Source organism: Salmo salar, chromosome ssa07 (genome assembly GCF_905237065.1).
Source record: "Salmo salar chromosome ssa07, Ssal_v3.1, whole genome shotgun sequence".
Classification (NCBI taxonomy): domain Eukaryota; kingdom Metazoa; phylum Chordata; class Actinopteri; order Salmoniformes; family Salmonidae; genus Salmo; species Salmo salar.
This window is the reverse complement of record NC_059448.1, coordinates 65,531,751-65,555,030: the sequence shown is the minus strand read 5'-3', so window position 1 is coordinate 65,555,030 and position 23,280 is coordinate 65,531,751. Positions and strand designations below refer to the sequence as shown.

The window sequence follows — 23,280 nt, the reverse complement described above, 5'->3', positions numbered from 1 at the left end:
GGTATACTCCGTATGTGCACGCACGCACATGGTCCAACCACAACTCAAAACACATACACTATTGTTTGACTCCTATTCAAACAGAGGAGAACACACACCGACATACAGCTAGCACCACCTGTACTCACAGTCACACCGACATACAGCTAGCACCACCTGTACTCACAGTCACACCGACATACAGCTAGCACCACCTGTACTCACAGTCACACCGACATACAGCTAGCACCACCTGTACTCACAGTCACACCGACATACGGCTAGCACCACCTGTACTCACAGTCACAAACACACCGACATACGGCTAGCACCACCTGTACTCACAGTCACAAACACACCAACATACGGCTAGCACCACCTGTACTCACAGTCACAAACACACCGACATACGGCTAGCACCACCTGTACTCACAGTCACAAACACATGAAAACACTGCTCCAACATGCACCATTAGCCACTCAGAAAAACAGAGAGCCAGACTGACAGCAGACATGACAGGCCTTGGAGTGAGTAGGTGAGTGTTTTTAGGTTGTTGAAGTAACAGGCTTTACTACCACTGGGTTCAGTGCGGTCGTTCATCCAGTGATCATCTGCTCCTGAGGGGAAGCCCCCCGAGGCTTGAGAGTCAAACCCTCGAAGCTGCTGGTGTGTGTCTGTGATAGAAGTTTCATCTATGTCCTAATGGTCCCAGACTAGATTAGGACAGCATTAGTCAGGCCCACCAGGATTCCTGCAGCTCCAGGAGCACATGGTACAGGGTGCTGCCTAGACCCATCTGATCCCCTCCGTCTAGGCAGGGATAAGTAAACAACACCCCTGAGGAGAAGGTCTGCCAGGGAAGTAAATGCGCTACTGGGGTCTGGGAACAGGCTGGGTATGGGCTAGGGAAGGGATGGGTAGAGGCTAGGGAAGGGTAGAGGCTGGGTCCTGGGTGCAGGCTGGGTCAAGGCTGAAAATGGGATGGGTACATGCTGGATATGGGCTAGGGATGGGTACAGGCTGGGCATGGGATGGGTACATGCTGGATATGGGCTAGGGATGGGTACAGGCTGGGCATGGGATGGGGACTGGCTGGGTATGGGATGGGGACTGGCTGGGTAGAGGCTAGGGATGGGTACAAGCTGGGTATGGGATGGGGACTGGCTGGGTAGAGGCCAGGGATGGGTACAAGCTGGGTATGGGCACTGGCTGGGTAGAGGCCAGTGACGGGTACAAGCTGGGTATGGGCACTGTCTGGGTAGAGGCTAGTGACGGGTACAAGCTGGGTATGGGCACTGGCTGGGTAGAGGCTAGTGACGGGTACAGGCTGGGTATGGGCTAGGGTTGGGATAGGTACTGGCTAAGTAGAGGCTACGGATGGGCTGCCAGTCTCTCTCACCCATGTTCCAGACCACACAGTGCTGTAGCCAGACACTAGGGATTCATGCATCATTAACTCTCTCCCTCTCTCTGCATTGCTCTCTTCCCTTCCCTCTTCCTTTATCAGGGATGTCTGTCTCCATCAGCATCTTATACACAACAGCAGACCACTTCCTGTCTGATGGATGGAATCTCACAGCCCACACACACACACACACACACACACACACACACACAAACAAACAGGGCTCCAACGCATATTGCACACACAGCTGACAGACAAGAGAGCGAGACAGTTTACTCTCAAATATTTATAGGGCCAAGAGGGGATAGAAGCTTTTCAGACCAGTCCCAGTCATCAGGGACATTCACTGCTGCTTGCTCACTCACGTAATGTGCTATACTGTATGCAGGTTAGATTTCGTATGTCCGATCGGAGTTTCAGTCCAGCTCCCTGGCAAGAGTCAGACAGATTGAGATAGAGGAGAACCTGCCCTCCCTGGCAGACTGGACTGAGTTGCAGTGGGTTACCAGACACACAGAGACTGTTACAGGTTGTTTTTTCCATTTATGTTTTGAAAATGGAATATTACCACGTAGGGCACACTGATTGGTGTCTTCTCATTAGTCAGTATGTGTTACAGCTGTACTGGTTGCCATCTCATTAGTGGGAAGGTGTTTCACCTGTTCTGGCCCAGGTGCTATTTAAGAGTGGCTGGCCCAGTGCTCGAGAGACGTGGAACAGACAAACAATCCTTTATCTGATCTTTCCTGTTTTGGTTTTGCTCCACTTTTTGGTTTGCTTCCTACCTTTAAGTTTGGTGTGGGTTTTTATTTTGTTTGCCTGTTCTGGGGCAAATGTAGTGGGTTTCATGGTGGGGGTCTTAAGTTCCAGTTGTTGTTGCTAGTCAACTTTCAGTGGACACCCCCATGAGCGTCTTTCAGAAGCCCTCCTAACCCCACCTGTTTCGTGTTGGTGGTTGTCAGTGACTCTTGGTTAGTTTCCCCTTGTTTGAGCGACATTATTTGGTTTTCTTGCTGGGGAACGTAACCGACCGCGAGAGAGAGCGAGAGACGGAGGGAGACCCGACAGAGACACGAGAGGGAGGTACGTCGCGACTCACAAACGTACAACTTTAGCAGAACAACAAACATATTTGTCTTCCTGTTCCAAGAAGACAAATAGCTGTGTGGTGGCCTCGCAAGCTGTTTTAGGCCTAATGACCCGTCTTCCAATTGTGACTGCTCTCTCACTACTACCACCAGGGTCTTGGTCAAATATTGACTTGGGCCAGAAGACGCTACAACAGGGAGGAACAATAGGGCTGCTCAGGTAACAATTGTTTAACGGCCCCTTCCCTTGGGTGTGTCTGGTCAAACCCAAATCAACTTTTATTTGTCACATCCTACCTCAACAGGGCCGCAGGGTAATAATTATGCTACAGGCAGCCTAGTTTAGTAATTCAGGCACAGAACTGCTTAGTGCAGGGCTCCCCAACTGGCGGCCCGCAGGCTGAATCTAGTTGATGATCCCTGACCTAGTTGGGCAGGAGCAGAGGGAAAGCAAGACAGCCTGCAGTGTTCCCCCTAGAAATAAGCACTAAAGGTCCGTTCTGGTGACTTGAGCCTGAGCCAGTGACTCAGAGATAAGGACACAGAAAGATTTAATAAGCAGCCAGAGCAGGAATGGTGTCTAGGACCCGACCCGAGACTCTCCATATAAAACAGATGCAGCCAGAGCAGGAATGGTGTCTAGGACCCGGCCTGAGACTCTCCATATAAAACAGATGCAGCCAGAGCAGGAATGGTGTCTAGGACCCGGCCTGAGACTCTCCATATAAAACAGATGCAGCCAGAGCAGGAATGGTGTCTAGGACCCGGCCTGAGACTCTCCATATAAAACAGATGCAGCCAGAGCAGGAATGGTGTCTAGGACTCGGCCTGAGACTCTCCATATAAAACAGATGCAGCCAGAGCAGGAATGGTGTCTAGGACCCGGCCTGAGACTCTCCATATAAAACAGATGCAGCCAGAGCAGGAATGGTGTCTAGGACCCGGCCTGAGACTCTCCATATAAAACAGATGCAGCCAGAGCAGGAATGGTGTCTAGGACCCGGCCTGAGACTCTCCATATAAAACAGATGCAGCCAGAGCAGGAATGGTGTCTAGGACCCGGCCTGAGACTCTCCATATAAAACAGATGCAGCCAGAGCAGGAATGGTGTCTAGGACCCGGCCTGAGACTCTCCATATAAAACAGATGCAGCCAGAGCAGGAATGGTGTCTAGGACCCGGCCTGAGACTCTCCATATAAAACAGATGCAGCCAGAGCAGGAATGGTGTCTAGGACTCGGCCTGAGACTCTCCATATAAAACAGATGCAGCCAGAGCAGGAATGGTGTCTAGGACCCGGCCTGAGACTCTCCATATAAAACAGATGCAGCCAGAGCAGGAATGGTGTCTAGGACCCGGCCTGAGACTCTCCATATAAAACAGATGCAGCCAGAGCAGGAATGGTGTCTAGGACCCGGCCTGAGACTCTCCATATAAAACAGATGAGTCGGCCGGTTGCAGCCCTGCACTGCCACAGACCCACGTGCACACAAACACAGTCTGAATACTTTGCAGCCTCCAGATTTATCCCTGCCTGCCTGCAAACCATGTGACTGGCTGTCTGGCTGATGCAGGGCCAGGCAGGGAATGAGATGGCATTACACAGACTGCAGGTTGGTGCATACTGTAAAACAAGCTGTATAACAGAGCTGGAGGGAGGGAAGGGTGAGAGTGACACATGCATATCAAGCCATGGCAAGACATAATTTGCATACCTTTGGTTCCATGTTTCTAAACACAACCGCCAATATAAAAGTCATGAGCGGTGTTCGAATACCCGTACTAACGTACTGTATACTACCTACTTAATGAGTACACACACTATATACTATAAATTCATTTTAGTATACTGTAAATGAACGGTAACGTTTCAATTGAGCGTACGCGTCGCCTGTCTACCGGAAGGTGATGCTGTTGCTATGCAACCTCTTGCTAGCATAACAAATGGCTAGCTAGACATTTTATGATTTCGGGTGTGTTCGTAAATTCAATCTGGAGTGCCAGAGTGCGCTCTGGGTGTTGGTAAATCCAGAGCGTTATCAGATTGTCCGTTTCGTTCAGAATGCACACTGGACACTCTGGCCGAGGAGTAGGGTTGATTTGAGCGTTCAACGGCAGTCAAGGACCCAAAATAACTGGCTAACATTGGCTAGCTACTTCCAGACATAAATGAGAGAACACCTCTCTAACCATTTTACTCACCCTAGCAGAGCTGGTTTGGCTGTTTTCATGTTATCCATATTTTTGCAGACGATTACCGTCACCGGCCATATTCAACAGGTGTTGAGCATTTGTAAATTCATCAGCTATTCTGCGCTCTGGCACACTCAGATGAGATTTCTCTGACATTGGAGTAGATAGCCAGAATTACCAATGTCCACTGAAACGCACAACAACTATACCACTTAGCTAAGAATGATGTGAATAATCAAGTCAATAAACGTTGGGTAGTTAGTTAATATACTGCCTGGCAAGTTGGATTAGCAGCCAACAAATGTTAGCTAGTTACCTAACACAAGATAATTACGTTGTGAAGCCGTGCCCATTTTCTGAAGAATTGCATTATGGGCCCTAAAAGCACGGAAAGAGAGTGTACACATCATATTTTGGCGAGTTTAGTACGACATCCGGGAACATTTGGCATACTAACTATATCCACACTATGACCAATAAGCATACTATATACTCAATTCACATCACAAATAGTACAGTTAGTGTGGTTAGTATGAGTATTTAAACACAGCTATGGTTTCTCAGAAGCCCCAGCAGCCTCACTGTCAGCTTATTGACAACAAGACACGGGGCTTGTGAGGGAGGAGTCATCTTAACAGATCTACTGTACACTGGTGATGGAGCTAATTTCCTGACTAAGAGAATGACAACCAATCATATTGGTCCTTCCTGACACTAGAGAGTAGTGATCCCCTATTAGAGCAGGTATGGAACAAACCCAGCAGTGCATAGCAAATATCTCTTCAGGATTGGTCATCCCTGCTGTAGTAAAGGGACCGAAAGCAGCTGTAGGACACTTAAAGATAATTAGGACACTTAAAGATAATTACCTGAAAAGAGAGAATAGCACACAGCATTGGATTGGTGATAGCATTGGCTGGAGGGCGTTACCTTCCACCATTGATAAATCCATGAGAGGGAGGGAGAAGGGAACCTCTAAAGGCAGCAGTACAGGAACACTGCGTCATGGCCTGGCCTTGCACTGTAGAGTTCAGTTCACCACATAGCAGAGGCATTAACATTCTTCCACTAGTTATCTGGAGCTCTGAGGCTGAGAGAAGAGACATGAGAGCACCAGTCAGCTGAAGCAGGCAGTCCCACACACCCCTTCTCTCCCACCTCGCTCTGACAAGCAGGCAGGCCAACACTCATCCCTCTTCCCCACCTTTATTCCCTCCCTCCCTCCCGTCTCTCTCAAACTTCCAAGGCGAGGGGTGACATGTACGCACTGAGCCAACCAACACATCACAGGGAATGAAGTGAAATGACATACCAGTGCAGAGAGAATGTGGGAGAGATGATAATGGAAAATGCAGACAGTTGCACACCAACTGGTGACATGATGATGGAATAACCACAGAGAAACATGAGCTCAATTATGAGTTCCACATATGAGGGTTTGTAACATCACACACACACACACACACACACACACACACACACACACACACACAATGCCCTGTAGATGACATGGGAATGTGTTGACATTGACAGGTCACCTGAACTGCGGTGACAGCAGGCACAGTGGCATGGGCTACAGGACACAGCGTGCTTCCACTGTCACTGGGCTGTGTCTCTGGCACTGCCTCAGTCAGGAGGACGGGCATTTTACTATTCCAGTACTTGCATGCTTTTTTTTGGGGGGGGGGGGGGGGTACTTTGAAAAATATATATAATATAGATGAGTGCATTTGTAAAGTATTGACTTTGTCCACATTTTGTTACCTTACAGCCTTATTCTAAAACGGGGTAAATACAATTTTTTCCTCATCAAACTACACAAAATACCCCATAATGAGAAAGCAAACAGGTTTTTAGAAATGTTTGTAAATGTATTAAAACCCTTTGCTATGAGACTGGAAATTGAGCTCAGGTGCATCCTGTTTCCATTGATCATCCTTGTGTTGTTTCTTCAACTTGACTTGAGTCCACCGGTGGTCAATTCAATTGATTGGAAATTATTTGGAAAGGCGCACACACACACACACACACACACACACACACACACACACACGTCTATATAAGGTCAGAGCAAAAACCAAGCAATGAGGTCAAAGGAATTGTCCGTAGAGCTCCGAGACAGGATTGTGTCAAGGCACAGATCTGGGGAAGGGTACCAAAAGGTCTGCAGCATTGAAGGCCCCCAAGAACACAGCGGCCTCCATCATTCTTAAATGGAAGAAGTTTGCAACCACCAAGACTCTTCCTAAAGCTGGCCGCCGGGCCAAACTGAGCAATCGGGGGAGTAGGGCCTAGGTCACTCTGACAGAGCTCCAGAGTTCCTCTGTGGAGATGGGAGAGCCTTTCAGGCCTAGGCTAATCAATTCTAAATGGCACTAGCAGTTCGCAAAGTAGCCTAAGAGGAAAGTAGACGGGACACATATTTCAACCAGTGCATTTTGAATGTGAAAACGGTCGTCGTTTGGCACGGAATGCAGCGCGTGTATCCCATCAGAACCATTTTTTATGCCCACCGTTTTTAAAGGCATTTATTTCTAAACAGGCGCCTGTGTCCGAACGCAATTGAGTGAGTGAGACATGGAGGGGAAATGGAATTTAGGGACTAGAATTGTGTGATGCTTGCCTTGGTTTAAAGCAAATAGTGCCCCGCAAATGTACAAATGGAACACTAGAGTCAAAGGAAATTGACGTGGTCATCAAGACAACAAGCCACAAAGCACATTCCACCAAAAAGTTTAACTGTATTTGAAATAATGGTGATCTCTGGTTAAAGATCGACTTTTGACTTCTGTTTGAGTATTCGATTACGCATACCCATCCCTACTCAGTCACTGCCTCTAACCCTATCCATCAGTCCCCATCCCCATCTCTAACCCTGTCCCTCAGTCTCTGTCCCCGTCCCCACCTCTAACCCTGTCTGTCCCTCAGTCTCTGTCCCCATCTCTAACCCTGTCTGTCCCTCAGTCTCTGTCCCCATCTCTAACCCTGTCCGTCTGTCAGTCTCTGTCCCCGTCCCTACACTCTAAACTCAGTCTCTGTCCCAGTTTCTAGTCTGTTCCAATCCTTGTCACGAGTGTGTCATGTCAAGTTATCCTTCTAACACCCCCCCCAAAAGATTTAGATGCACTATTGTAAAGTGGTTGTTCCACTGGATATTATAAGGTGAATGCACCAATTTGTAAGTCGCTCTGGATAAGAGCATCTGCTAAATGACTTAAATGTAAATGTCATTAGGCTCTCGATGGCGTCTGCTCCAGTTCTGACCATGCAGCAGAACAGCCCCGGCAGATGAGGTGCTGCTCTGCTCCAGTTCTGACCATGCAGCAGAACAGCCCCGGCAGATGAGGTGCTGCTCTGCTCCAGTTCTGACCATGCAGCAGAACAGCCCCGGCAGATGAGGTGCTGCTCTGCTCCAGTTCTGACCATGCAGCAGAACAGCCCCGGCAGATGAGGTGCTGCTATTTATAGATCAACAAAAAAAAAAGAGCAGGAAAAAATATTTGTATATTTTTCTTTCTCTCCCCTGCGCCGGGTTAGAATATTCCCACAGGGCATTTGTGTTTTGGTAAGGTCTCGATAAAAAGTGATAAGTCATCGCCCCGTCGTCGTAATCTCCCCCTCTCCTTCTCTGTACAATACAGCCTGCCTCGTCATCCACACACAGAGAGACAGAGGACACCGAGGTGAGGTCCGATAGCCACACAAACACACCAATCTGTTACTGGCCAGCAGCCGTATACCCTTAAGACAGGCACTACTCCTCTGGCAAAGCCCTGAGAGTTTAAAATGGCCGTTTATATTGCTTTATTATCACACTCAATTTCTGGGGCTGCAAAGGTTGTTTTCAGAAAGCAGGGTGCCCTACTTTCCCCTTGCGGTAGGGGGGTGAACACAGACCTTCATGTGATGTAATAGTCTGTGACAGCACAGCAGCCTCAGAGTTGGAGAGTTAAACACCTTCCCTCAACCCTCACAGCCTTTTTCCTCATGGCCTACGCTCCAGGAGAAGTAAAAGACAGAGTAAGAATTCCAGCCCAATAGTGTTTGCGGAAAGGCGCACCAAACGTGACATTTGACCCAAAAGCTACTGTAAAAATCGACATTCCTTCAAGTTCAGTGGTTTTTCCAAGTGGAGCAGTTGAATAATGGATAGCCTGACTTGGGTTAGGACAAATCATACAATATAGTAGTACAGTTATAACAGCAGCAGTCACATTCATCACATTCCTGCGTTTTCTTGCTTGGGAACCACTCCATTCATATTGCTGTGATCAAAGCTCAGGTCTAGCCCTCTTCTATAGGCCAAGACCTCTACATCCTATCCCAGCTTGCTCCACTTTCAACAGACACCATGTGATATGGTTTAGCCCTGCTGCATGCACGTGGAGAACTGTGGAGCCTTTTGCCTCCATCAATCTCTGATAGGGAAGGAGAGGGAGCAAGAGAGAGAGTCTATTTATTTCCCCTATTGTACTTTACTATTTGCACATTGTTACAACACTGAACATAGTCATACTATGACATTTGAAACTTCTATTTTGACATTTTTGTGAGTGTAATGTTTACTGTACATTTTTTATTTCACTTTTGTTTATTATCTATTTCACTTGCTTTGGCAATGTAAACACGTTTCCCATACCAATAAAGCCATTTGAATTGAGAGGGGTGAATAAGGGTGGGCAGAGAGGGAGAAGAGAGAGACGGGGCAGAGAGAGAGAGGAGAAGATGGGAGGGGGCAGAGAGAGAGAGGAGAAGATGGGAGGGGGCAGATAAAGAGAGAAGGATAAGATTGGAGGGGCAGAGAAAGAGACGGGAAAAGAAAGTAAGACAGAAGAGTGACCCTGTTCCTCCACAGTGTCTTAAGGCCTCTCAGAGCCTGGGGGCATTGTAGAAGGCGAAGCGAAAACGACCAAATTAAAATCAAAACGGTCAAATAAGCCCAAAGCTTCAGTGAGTCAGCAGTTCTCTTCTCAGTCTGCAACGTAGGCCTCTCTCTCCCCTTCTGATCACAGACACCATGAGCTCTTCCTCCTTTACGGTAAATGAGAAAATGTGTTTGTTTTTAGACCACAGATTTAGACTTGAATTTTTTTTTTAAATACGAATATGAACTCTCCAATTTTAGAAACTGGTATAATATGTTGGTTAGCAGATGAGGCCCAATTCTCCACACAGCCACAGCTCACACGTCAGCCCGACACAGCAGAGCCCGACACAGCAGAGCTCGGCTAGAGAGGATGGCTGAAGGAAGGATAATACACGTTTTATTTAACTAGGTAAGTCAGTTAATGAACAAATTCTTATTTACAATGACGGCCTACCCCGGCCAAACCCGGACGACGCTAGGCCAATTGTGCGCCCCCCTATGGGACTCCCAAACACGGCCGGATGTGATACAGCCTGGATTCGGACCAGGGACTGTAGTGATGCCTCTTGCACTGAGATGCAGTGCCTTAGACCACTGCGCCACTCAGGAGCCATAATGGAGGGCTTGACTAAATTCTATGCATCAAGACAGCTGGATACAATGCTCATGATTGGGTCTTTCTGCTTCGTTTGGGTTATTCTGAAAGGGAACAATGGAGTGGGGACGGTGTAGAAAGGAGAGGAGAGGTGGGTCACACACACCCCTCCCTAACCAGTTTTTTGTCCAGTGAGCTGCCCGCTCTTACAAATGACTGACGTCCTGCCACAAGAATCCAGGGAATGCGAGAGCAAACAGAAAACCAACCAACCAGGGAGCAGTGGACAACAGAGAACCCATCATCAACCACAACAGACTGTCTCTCTCACACAAACACAATTACAGCGCAGCAGGCAGCACAGTCACTGCAGTGCAGCTCAGCTTACGCTGATGCAGTGAAGTGCACAAGCAGTCTAGTTTATCCCAGTTTTAGCCACCGAGGCTCACATAAGGCCTGTTGATCAATAGGTTTGTTCTCGCTCTGGATTCATTGTGGCAGGGTAGTGCCATTGAAAGTCAAAACCACAGCACCAGTTCTTTAAGGACATGATATGTAAGTCACAAGTAGGCCAACTTGTGTCATCGTAACGCATTGTTAGTGAATAGACATATGTTCCTACTGTAGATCGCATTGCAGCAAGCCTGTTTTCTGCAGAGTTGGCCGGGAAAGAGGAGGTGCAGGGAGAGTTGGCCGGGAAAGAGGAGGTGCAGGCGAGTTGGCCAGGAAAGAGGAGGTGCAGGGGAGTTGGCCAGGAAAGAGGAGGTGCAGGGGAGTTGGCCAGGAAAGAGGAGGTGCAGGGGAGTTGGCCAGGAAAGAGGAGGTGCAGGGGAGTTGGCCAGGAAAGAGGAGGTGCAGGGGAGTTGGCCAGGAAAGAGGAGGTGCAGGGGAGTTGGCCAGGAAAGAGGAGGTGCAGGGGAGTTGGCCAGGAAAGAGGAGGTGCAGGGGAGTTGGAGGGAAAGTTCATTGGAGACTCACTCAAGGGAATACAAAATAGGAATCCAACTCCACTGATTTTATACTTGCAGCCATCTGTCAATATGGGGTTTTGTAGTTAAGAATGTGAACTGATTAGTTTAAATATCTTGACAATGTCACTATTGTTTAACTGGCTCATAAAAAACAACCCCTCAATTTTCTAAATCCGAAACACACTTCGGCCGGGCCCTCACTCCAGACTGTCTTTGTGTCTGTCGTTCCACAAACAGCATGAGCTTTAAAAAAAACTCTTTCCAGAAAATGATTTAGAGACAATCAGCATGACAGAAATTGATCACGGGCCAGAGAGAAGAGGTTAGTAATGGAGCCAATACGCTATGCTAGTAGCCTCGTCATTTTTGATCTTCTGTAGGCTGGTATTCAATAGGGAAAAACCTGGCGAAATATGGTCTTCAGCGCTAAAACTGAAAAGCTTCTGGCAGAAGTAAATTCATCCAAACACACAAATATAGTATTTTATATCTGATGTAACCACATTTTCATGAATTTGATGATTTAATCATCGAGTCCATTCAAAAGACCAAGGGCGTTAACACAGAAGTATGACGAGTCACTTGCATTGCTTATAATGGGAGGTAAAACAGAGGTGGAAGTGGGTGAGCAGGCAGAAGGTGTAGGAGTGAGCAGGCAGGAGGTGTAGGGGTGAGCAGGCAGGAGGTGTAGGGGTGAGCAGGCAGGAGGTGTAGGGGTGAGCAGGCAGGAGGTGTAGGGGTGAGCAGGCAGAAGGTGTAGGGGTGAGCAGGCAGGAGGTGTAGGGGTGAGCAGTGAAAACGTGAGCAGTTCACTGCCTTCCCAAGGGAAGAGACAAAAATGTTTTCTTCATAAACTCAGTCTTGGTTGGCCCTGAGGATATCTGGGGAATTACAGCAAACATCTTCACATAGTTTAGATCCCCATCTCAGGAGGAGCGGAGAGAAAGAACAAGCCTTGGCATGCCACCATCTCTCTCCCCTTCTTTCGCTCCCTTTAAAAGACAGGCATTGAAACCTTCAGGAGATCACAAAGTCAGTGCTCTAGGTAGCCTAGCAGTTAAGAGCGTTGGGTCAGTAACCGAAAGGTCACTGGTTCAAATCCCCGAACCAGCAAGATGCCGTTCTGCCTTTGAACAAGGCAGTTAACCCCCAACAACAACTGCTCCCCGGGTGCCGATGGCGATTAAAGCAGCCCCTCGCACGTCTCTGATTCAGAGGGGTTGGGTTACATGCAGAAGACACATTTTGGTTGAATGCATTCAGTTGCGCAACTGACTAGGTATCAACTGACTAGGTATCCCTTTCTTTCAGAGCAGGCCAGGCTGACCTGCTTTATGTTAGCTATTAGCCTAGCATTTAGCCTATTGCTGTTGGGTATCTAGCTTTTAGTCTACTGCAGTTGGGACTTTTAGCATTTAGCCTAGCGCTCTGTGCTACTGAGGAGAGACAGGCTGTAAAAATAAAGAGCAGACAGTTAGCTTAAGATCTGAGAACAGACATGAGTCTCTGACAAAAACGAGAAAGACAGAAAAACTAAAAATGAGAGGAAGACAGCGAGATGGAAAGAGAGACACAGAGAGAGACGCGCACACACACACACACACACACACACACACACACACAGAGAGAGACAGAGAGAGAGCGAGCGAGAAAGCTCAGCTGGGTCATGCTTCTTCAGAGGTAAATCATACAGCATGTCTGATGCAGGGGCTTCACTTGTCCCCAATTCCCCCAGCCTTGTTCACGGCCCTGTTACAGAACAACCCCACTGTCACACAGGGGCTTCACTTGTCCCCAATTCCCCCAGCCTTGTTCACGGCCCTGTTACAGAACAACCCCACTGTCACTCTAGTGTAGCCTAGTCTGACTGCTGCGGCAACTTAAACCACGCAAATCCTCTACACCACACTGCGCCACTCAAAAACCTTATCCCACCCACAAGGCTCTGATACAGAGAGGGGGAGGTAAGAGAGAGACAAATGCTTCCAGCAGACACAGAGCCCAAAGACAAAACCAGACAGACAAATGTACTAGCTGAGTGATAAAATGCAAAGCAGAAGAGAGAGCGAATGAGAAAGAATTTAAAAAATATATAACTGTCAATCATATCTTTCAGAGACAAGGCAAACACACTCAGTAGATTTCCATTAGAGACTTATGTTCCTATAGCTCACACTCAAAACCTGTAAACGCACACACTCAAGATACACACACCACAAGGAAGGAGGACAGAGATTGTAAATGAAGGAAGAGCAGCCCCTTCGCCTCTGCTCTGTCTTCCTCTGACCCAACACACACAAAGTACTTCAACAATGAATCAAGGGAAGAGAAGGGAAATGGCTGTGGCTCAGATCCATGCGATTGGGTTTCTTCCTCCTCTCTCTCTGGCAGTCAAAAATGGCACCCTATTCCCTTTATAGTGCACTACCTTTGATCAGGGCTCTGGTTAAAAGTAGTGCACTATAAAGAGAATAGGTTGCCATTTGGCACTCATCTCCTCCCTGTTCACATCCTCTGCATTATTCACTGATGACGACACGATGGCTGTGTCCCAGAACTCCCTACATAGTGCACTACTTTTGAGCCAGTGCACCAGCCTAAATAGGGAATAGTGTGTAATTTGGGACGCAAGCTCTCGCTCTCTCCCCTGCTCACTTAGCCATTGCCTCTGAGATCTCAGTGTGTGTGTGTGTGTCTCTCTTAGCTGCAGGGCAGACAAGGCAGAGTCACCTCCCTCACAAATTCCTTTACTCTGATTACTAACATCTCTGTGATAAGCCCCAGAGCTCAGGGCCGACTGAAGGATTACGTCAGAGCAGAGAGAGAGGGAGAGAAAGACCTCCAGTATGACCTCTTAGTCCATTACTGTGTTGTAATATAGAATAACCGTGTCAATTTCCATCTTCTACATTCTTTATAGCAGTTTTCTCCCCCCAAAAAACGTCTTGCTTCAGTGTGTGTGTGTGTGTGTGTGTGTGTGTGTGTGTGTAGGCCTAGACTTTCCTTGGTGCAGGTCCTGTAGCATAATGGAAGAAGGAAGGAGAGCCAAGTGTAAGTGAAGAGTCTACATGACAACCAGTTTAAGGGCCATTAGAGCAGCACTCTGGGTCTACGTGGTGAAAAGTAGTGCACTATATAGGGAATAGGTTGCTGTTTGGGCAGCAAAACTCTGCTGTCTACTCTCCGCTACAACACAAGGTCACACAGACCCGACAGGAACCACAGGAAACACGTCAGCGAGGGGGAGAGAGGGGGAGAGAGAAAAGAGAGACGGATGGCTAGAGGAATGGGGTGTTGCGCAAACTGAGTCAGGTTCTGTTTCTTTCACTCTGCGAAAGCAGAATGAAGAACGTGTCTCCTAAAATGAGAGTTTACAGGTCTCCTCCACTGAGTTACAATAACACTGCTTTGTTTCCACTGTCTTGTCCTCTCTCTGACATCTTAGGACACGAGAGAGAGAGAGATGAGGTAAAAGAAAGAGCGATGAGACTCATGACGTGAAAGCGAGAGAAAGCACAAAAAGAATAAAAAGCCCAGAGAATAATCTTTAGTGGCCCTGTTTTAGCTAGCAGCAATCTCTTCTCTGCCTACTTGCAACATTATAATTCCTGTGAAAGGAAAACCAAAGCGAGAATGAGACATGAGAGATAGATATATATATATATATGAATGAGACTCATGCGATACATGGTGAAAGTGAGAGAAAGCACTGAAAGAAAAGAGCTACGAGAGCGAGTACTCAGAGCATATACAACAGTGCATTCAGAAAGTATTCAGACCCCTTGACTTTTTCCACATTTTGGTACGTTACAGTCTCAATCTAAAATGGATTCAATAGATTCCCCCCCTCAATCTATGCACAATACCCCATAATGACAAAACAAACAGGTTTTTAGAAATGCTTGCAGAATTTTTATTTTTTTTAATGAAATATCACATTTACCTGTATTCAGACCCTTTACTAAGTACTTTGTTGAAGCTCCTTTGGCAGCGATTACAGCCTCAGGTCTTCTTGGGTATGACGCTACAAGCTTGGCACACCTGAATTTGGGGAGTTTCTCCCACTCTTCTCTGCAGATCCTCTCAAGCTATGTCAGGTTAGATGGGGAGCGTTGCTGCACAGCTATTTTCAGGTCTCTCCAGAGATGTTCGATCAGGTTCAAGTCCCGGCTCTGCCTGGGCCACTAAAGGACATTCAGAGACTTGTCCCGAAGCCACTCCTGCGTTGTCATGGCTGTGTGCTTAGGGTCGTTGTCCTCTTGGAAGGTGAACCTTCACCCCAGACCGAGGTCCTGAGCCCTAACCTATGGATTTCACGACTGGGAATACAGATGGTCAAAGATACTAGGGATACACGATATATCGGGGAACATATCGGAATCGGACGATATTAGCTAAAAATGCCAACATCGGTATCGGCCGATGTCTAGTTTAACAGCGATGTGCAAAACCGATGTCAAAGCTGACGTGCATACCTATATAACGTAGGTACATGATGCCACGTAAAATGTTGCGCTACACGTGCAACACAGCATTCCTAACCTAGCCCACTGTCTGCTGTGGGGAGCAGTCAACAAGTCCAGCAGTCATTTGAAAGAGTAAGACAATTTCAGCGAGACATCTCAAAGGCAAAATCCATTAAAGCCAAGATAAAGGAATTCATTGCCCTTGACAATCAACCGTTCTCTGTCGTGGGTGATGTTGGCTTTCGCCGACTGGTCGAGCACCGGTACACACTACCAAGTGCACTATTTTTCAAATGTTGCCCTACAGGAGTTACACAGTAATAGCGTCACTGCTATTAGCTTCACGACATACTATGGAACACCGTTTGGGTCTTTGCGTGTCAAAAAATATACAGTAGCTCTGTCAAAGCTGTACAAGAAAGTCTGCAAACAAGCAAACACCGGCCACGAACAATGTGTTTACAATACCGCGTTGGTAATAAGGCATCATTTGTCCGACTGCAACTTCTGGGGTAGCTAGCTTTAGCTTGGTACCTAGCTAGCACCAATACAACCAGCCTGAACACCATGACCAGTAGAAACTGCAGTTATTTTCATTATTCTTAGCAATGATTTCAGAATCCTTGTGAGTAAGTATTAGCTAGGTTGCCATTTGTTGTTCGCCTATTCAAATTGAACTTCAGTTCATGAAAATAAATAGCTAGCCAGCTACTTAACCCTGTTGTCCAAAGCTAACATTATAAGCAGCCAGTTAGCTTCATCTGACTAGTGAGGCTTGACCGGACTGGGTTATGTATGTGTTGTGAAGCTAGCCACACTAAGGATTAGCCACAATAGTGCAATTTGAGGTTTGCCTTCAAAATAAAAGTATTTCATTGACAGTGATGCAAATTAATACAAATAGTATTTGTATTTTGAAGGCAAACCACAAAGTCCACTATTGTGGCTAATCCTTATTGTGGCTAATCCTTATTGTGGCTAGCTTCACATAGATGGGTCCGACCACCATCAATCAAATAAGAACTGCCTTATAAATTAGGGTTATTTTAGATAATGACACCTAGCTATATAGTTAGCTAGCTAACTATATAGCTACTGAAACAGATTGTCATTTTGATGTGTTTTTTTTAATGACCAACACTGTAGGTGCGCGAGACAACTTTACCAGCATCATAGCATACGTATCAATGAATCGTTGTGACATGAAATAAGTGTGAGTGTAATCAATGTGTAATAATTACGTAAAAAATGTATGAACGCGTTAAATTATTATGTGACGTGCAGTTATATTCAGGTCCTGATTGGTCAAATAGTGATATTCGACGTGCATCTTTTTTGACACGCAAACAGCCAAACGGCGTTCCATAGAAATCCTGGTTGAGAATGAAACGACTGAACAACCAAACAGCACAGTAAGTGAAATAAATAGGTTTTGATTATGTTTTACTGGTAATGGGTACAGACGTAAATGCCAACAAAATTACTTTTTGGTCAGTGTGGTGTGTGTGTAACCTTTATTTAACTAGGCAAGTCAGTTAAGAACAAATTCTTATTTACAGTGACGGCCTACCTCGGCCAAACCCGGACGACGCTGGGCCAATTGTGCGCCGCCCTATGGGACTCCCTATGGGCTGGATGTGATACAGCCTGGATTCAAAAAAGGGATAGTAGTGACGCCTCTTGCACTGAGATGCAGTGCCTTAGACCGCTGCGTTCATGTGTGTGTGTGTTAACTATTTAACTGTACTAGAATGCTTAAAAGGCCGCTAAAATTGTAAATATCGGTATCGTTTTTTTTACAGGTGTATCATATCGGTGCATCACTAACAGATACCTTAAAAAAAAAATGGCCTCACAATTGGCCTCAGGAACTCGTTGCTGTATTTTTGTACATTGAAATTGTCATCAATAAAATGTAATTGTGTTCGGGGTCCGTAGCTTATGCCTGCCCATACCATAACCCCACCGTCTGTTCACAACATTGACATAAGCAAACCGCTCGCCCACACGACGCCATACAAGTGGTCTATGATTGTGAGGCCGGTGGGACATACTACCAAATTCTATAAAACGAAGTTGGAGGCGGCTTATGGTAGAGAAATGATCATTCAATTCTCTGGCAACAGCTCTGGTGGACATTCCTTCAGTCAGCATGTCAATTGCACACTCCCTCAAAACTTGAGTCATCTATGGCATTGTCTTGTGTGACAAAACTTCACATTTTAGAGTGGCCTTTTATTGTCCCCAGCATAAGGTGCACCTGTGTAATGATCATGCTGTTTCATCAGCTTCTTGATATGCCACAACTGTCAGGTGGATGGATTATCAAGGCAAAGGAGAAATGCTCACTACTAACAGGAATGTAAACAAACCATTATGGTGTCATTTCAGAACCCGTCAACCATCCCGCTAAGTTTGAGAGTTTGCGAAGGAGACCAAGTGATGCTGCAGGACTGAAGTCAAACCCCCTCTTAGTCTCTCTTTCTCCCTCACTTCCTACAAAAGAAACAAAACAGAGTTTAGCTTATCTCCAGAACTTCTCATAAATAACTTAACGTTCCACAAAGCTTAGCTGACTGCAGTCTCATAGCTCACAGTCATATCCCTGTGCCCTAATTCCATACAAGGAAGATGAAATAAAGAAGTGTTCCCGCGGCGACGAAGGATTTAAATTGCAAATATCAGTCAAGTATAAAGCGGGGTAGGCTAAGTAATTAAAAAGGGTGACTGCCTTTAAAAAGCAACAAATCCCTTTGAAAACAGCCTATGTGGAATCGATATGAGTCAAAAACAGTTATTCTAGTGTCCAAATTTACTACAAAGTGTAAATAGGATGAAGTCAGTCTGGTCTAAAACGGAGTTTGGAACATCTGCGCGTCACACCGGGTAAATGAAGGTTGAGGTGTCCACTTGCCCACTAACATAGGGTGAACAGCTGCGGAGGTTGCCCTCTACCAAATAGCATAGACAGTGAGACAGACCTGCCCAGCAGCTCTGACTGTTTACAGAAGATAACACGTAGCACCATTTTTTTTTTACTTGAGAAACACTGCATCAAACACCTTTGATGGATGAAAAACTGTGCATCTGAAAAATCCTCGGCCAAAATGTAAAAATGTATTACAGATTTCTGGGGACGTTGAGGAAGTGAAATAGGCTTCCTACAGTGTCTCATGAGGGACAAACACCATTAACCAAAAGTGGAAATCGGTCAGGAGACACACCTCGAAGACTGAAATCTAGTTTTTCTAATGAGCAACAGAAAAACACACGTATCAATCGGCGTGTTCAGTGGCTCTTTAAGATACTATCACTTAAAAAAAGATCAGCATAGAAAGTCATACAAAAACCTAAAGGTAAGAGAAAGACATTTCAAAGTAACGCTAGGTTAAATCTGGCCCCAAACACGGACCTGCCGAGTGGAACAGCGGTCTAAGGCACTGCATTGCAGTGTTTGAGGCGTCACTACAGATTCGGGTTCGATCCCGGGTTGTGTCGCAGCCGGCGGCGCACAATTGGCCCAGAGTCATCCGGGTTAGGTGGAGGTTTGGCCAGATGGGATGTCCTTGTCCCATCGTGCTCTAGCGACTCCTTGTGGCGGCCGGCTCATGCACGCTGACATCGGTCCCTAGTAGTACAGTGTTTCCTCCGACACATTGGTGAGGCTGGTTTCTGGGGTAAGTGAGCTGTGTGTCAAGAAGCAGTGCGGCTTGGCGGGGTCATGTTTCGGAGGAGGCATGGCTCTCTTGACCCGAGTCCGTACGGGAGTTGCAGCAATGGGACAAGACTAACTTGCCCCCCCCCACAATTTTTAAAAAAACTATTAATAGATTTTAAAAAATTCTGGCCTCAAACAGACAATCTGCATTGAGAAACAGACCACAGAAATTCTGTCTCTCAAGTCCAGCATGAATTGCATTAGAATAACACTCAGAGGTGCTCGGTCCCTCCCCCTCTACTTAGCCTGGCTTGGTGCTCAAAAACCTTGAAATTCCTTCTAAAACACGACCGCCGACAATGGCAACATCCCAAATGGCACCCTATTCCCTATAGAGTGCACTACTTCTGACCAGAGCCCTATGGGCCTTGCCGACTTCGTCAACAGTAGTGCAATAAATAGGGAGCCATTTGGAACGCATACTAGATTATTCTTCCTCATTTTCCCCCACTGTCCCTCAAGCCCAGAAAACATTGACCAATTAAAATGTGGTTTCCTTCTAGAGTTCCCAACTCCCAACAACCAACTCTCAGCCCTGGCCTACAAAAGGACAGAGGGCCACTGCAGCATACAAGGCCAGGCACTCCTCGTGTGTGTGTGTGTGTGTGTGTGTGTGTGTGTGTGTGTGTGTGTGTGTGTGTGTGTGTCCACTTCCCCTTTTCATTCTGCTCCCTCTCTTTGTCAAAAGCAAACATTGTCACCAACCCCTGGCTGCGCCTACTCATGACCTACGACCCCACTACCCCTCCCTCCTTTCTTTCATTCCCTCCATCCTTCTTTCATTCCCTCCATCCTTCTTTCATTCCCTCCATCCTTCTTTCATTCCCTCTGGGATGGGACTGCTTTGGATCAGCTATTGAGGGATGCCCACCACCCCCCCACAACTCTTCACACACACGTCACAAACAGTCATCGACCAATTGGATGCTCTCATGACGCCACGCCCACCCAGGCAGCGTGTGAGAGTGTGTGGTGTGTGTAACCCCACTCCCACTACTTCATCCCATGTCAGTAGAAGTGCATAGTCTGTTTTACAAAACTGTCTGACAAACAGTCATCCATCCATAGGATTACCCAGCCAGCAGGCCCAATAGAGGTCTTAACCCTACATGCAATGTACATTATGCTACCTGTGGTTAGAGTGGATACACACATTTACATAACCTTAATCTACAGACCAGGAGCTCTTTATAGACATTAAGAATTCACTATTGGATGAGCTGCCTGGATGATGCTTGAAGGGGCATCGTCACATCCACATGCAATCAGCTGCAACCAGGCGACTGAGTGATGTGATTCAATTCCATGGTTGTGGATTATAGGGTGGACTGTGATTGGACAGTTTTCTAGTATCTGAGCCCAACTGACTGTATGACTAACAAATTGTAGCATAAGTCATAGTGACAACAACAGTTGGAAGAACCATCTAGTCCACAGAGCTGGGACGAGGGCTCAGTCACAACTCACAAACATCTCTTTGAAAGAAAAGGCGGCAGAATAAGTGAATTTCAGCAGAGAGGGAGAAACAGCATCTTGTGACTTCTACACAGGAGGAAAACAGCTTTATTGCAGTGAGTGACCCGACCACGCTCTCTAAATGAGAACCTACTGAGTGTCATTAACAACATGGTTAACACGGACCCCCTGTAATGCATTCCAAATGGTGCCCTTTTCCCTTTACTGTGCCCCTGAGGCTCTGGTCAAAGTGGTCGATTATACAGGGTATAGGGTGCCATTAGAGACATACCCCCTGAGTTACAGCTGTTTAGCCCCAAGGTGTTATTTTAAAACGAACCTCCGCCCCTGCTTACCTGACACCAAACTGAGGCTCCTTCGTGGAGGGATTTAGTTATCAGTGACCGTATCACAGAGCCAAGCAACCAACTGCTCCTTCCACCACGTGAGCCCCCCTCATTAAGCACTATGGGAATCATGACCACAAAAACAACTTCTTGTACAGATTAAGAATGTAGAAACTAGCAACAACATCCTGTGTGCCATTCTGTCTGTCTGGGCTGTTGCATCGGCACCCGCAAGTTGCACCCTTGCTGGGCATCATCTTTACCTCAGCGCTGCTCTGACATCATCCATCTACCAACCCTGTGTGATCTTTATCAGACGAGGTATAGCAAGCTACATCCTTCCTTCTGCACCTTATCTGTATCTTCATACCTGGGATATTTTGTGTACGCCAATCTATTTAGGTACTTTAGTTTGCCACTACAATAGGCAGCAGAGGAAGAATTGAGAGAGTATAATAAAACATTGCTTAACATGTTACTCAGAGCAGTGAGTAAGGAAGTAGAGAAGGAGAGTAAATGATTGGGTTGTGTCTTACCTGCAGTTCGCACCACGCCACCTCCACTGTAGTCTCCGTATCCAGGCCCTTGTAGACCGTCTTGAAGGATCCGCGTCCAATCTCGATGTCAAACTTTAGGAAGCGTCCATCCAGCGAGGTCCCTATGGCCTTGGTCTCTACTTCCTCTATGTCGTCCTGAACCTTCTTCTCTGCTTCCCTTTTCTGCTCCTCTAATAGGGCCTTAGCGGCCCCCTTCTCCTTCTCCTCTCGCATCTCCTCTGTAACACTACCGCTCTCCTCCTCCGCGGGCTCCCCCGCTTTACTGGGCACCACCTCCTCGATTCCAGGAGCCTCTGCGGCGGCTAACGACGACAGCTTCTTTACTTTCTCTCCGCCGCAAACATCCAATACTGCCGTGCTTGGCTTTATCTGCACTACCATACCATCCACTCTAGTACCACCACCAACACTGGGCCCTAATACCGCACTACAAGGCCCATCCCCTCCTTCCTCATCTGCCTCCACCTCGGCCACCGCCAGACACGGCTCGGGTACCACCACAGAGGGGACAGCCAGGGAGAGCCAGCCCAGGCTGGGGGGCTCACAGTCAGGCGGGGAGGTGAGGATGACGGCCTTGCTGGGGAGGTCTAATGCGGTGGCGTTCGAGTCACAGATGACGCTGCGCCGGAAGAAGCGATGCTCGGCCTGTTTGGGGTCGCGGTCCATGGTGTGGCGGCGTCGGCGGACACCGTCGGTTCCCAAATTCTCACCAAGGTACGTGTCCGAGCTGGAACCATTCACATTCTTGGGCGGCGGAGGGAAAGGGGCAAGGAACTTGTCTGTTTCCGACATCTTGTTTTTTTTATTCCAGGGCGTGAGTGAGCAATGAGCAACAAAAAAAACTCCAAAATATAAAGTATAAATAAATTACAAGGAAGAACCAAAACTTGAGAAAAAGTAACTGTAAACCTCAACCAACAATAAACCAAAACTTTTGTTGTGAAGAACCGAACACCTGTGTGTCTTCCAAACAAACTCCTGAGAGGGGGGAAATATATAACATGGGTATATAAAATAAAACCTCTGGAGAAAACCCTCTGTGGAGTTTGGATGGGGGGAGAGTTAACTTAACCTCCTCTGTAAGTGTCACTTAACAACAACAGTTACTATAACTTTTACAGCGCTCAGGGGTGGTTGGGCCCAGAAGAGGGGGCGTTCTTTTATAAATGGAAAAGAACAGGAAACAGTCACAGAGGAGCAAGCGCTGATGATGACACACAAGGACCGTCAAATCCACACCATCCATCCTGTAGCGACCCAGAGATAGCCTTCATTGAGCATAAGGGACCACAAGAAGAGGAGGCCAGATAGTCTGTACTAGCAGGCTCAGGCTGACTGCTTGGGCCTGGACAGTGGACAGCCTCTGGCGTGTCTCTGTAGTGATGGTGGGGAGGGAGAAATCTCACTCACACCAGTAACTCCACTGCCTCCAAAGCCAGGTCCAGATTCACTAAAAGAGAACAGAGGGAGAGTGAAGGAATGAGGCAGAGAAGTTTGGTTTAATTGCATATCCAAATTTAAAGTAACTGTAAACCTCAACCCTGACTCTGCTTGACCTCAGGGTTACAGCGTAAAACAATTCAGAGAGTAGCTTGGTTTGGCATGCACTACCGCAGCTGCAGAACAGGAGACTTGGTTT

At 47.0% G+C, this 23,280-nt stretch overlaps 1 protein-coding gene across 1 annotated transcript in view; it reads right to left on the bottom strand.

The window, feature by feature from the left end:
* LOC106591178 (serine/threonine-protein kinase WNK1) overlaps positions 1 to 23,026 on the bottom strand; it is a 161,058-nt gene extending 138,032 nt beyond the window's left edge. Inside the window, exon 1 of the mRNA XM_045722536.1 lies at positions 21,621 to 23,026. Within this exon, the coding sequence (XP_045578492.1) occupies positions 21,621 to 22,433 (813 nt within the window). The 5' untranslated portion in view covers positions 22,434 to 23,026. The remainder of the gene's footprint in view (positions 1 to 21,620) is intronic.
* Between the last annotated feature and the right edge of the window lie 254 nt (positions 23,027 to 23,280).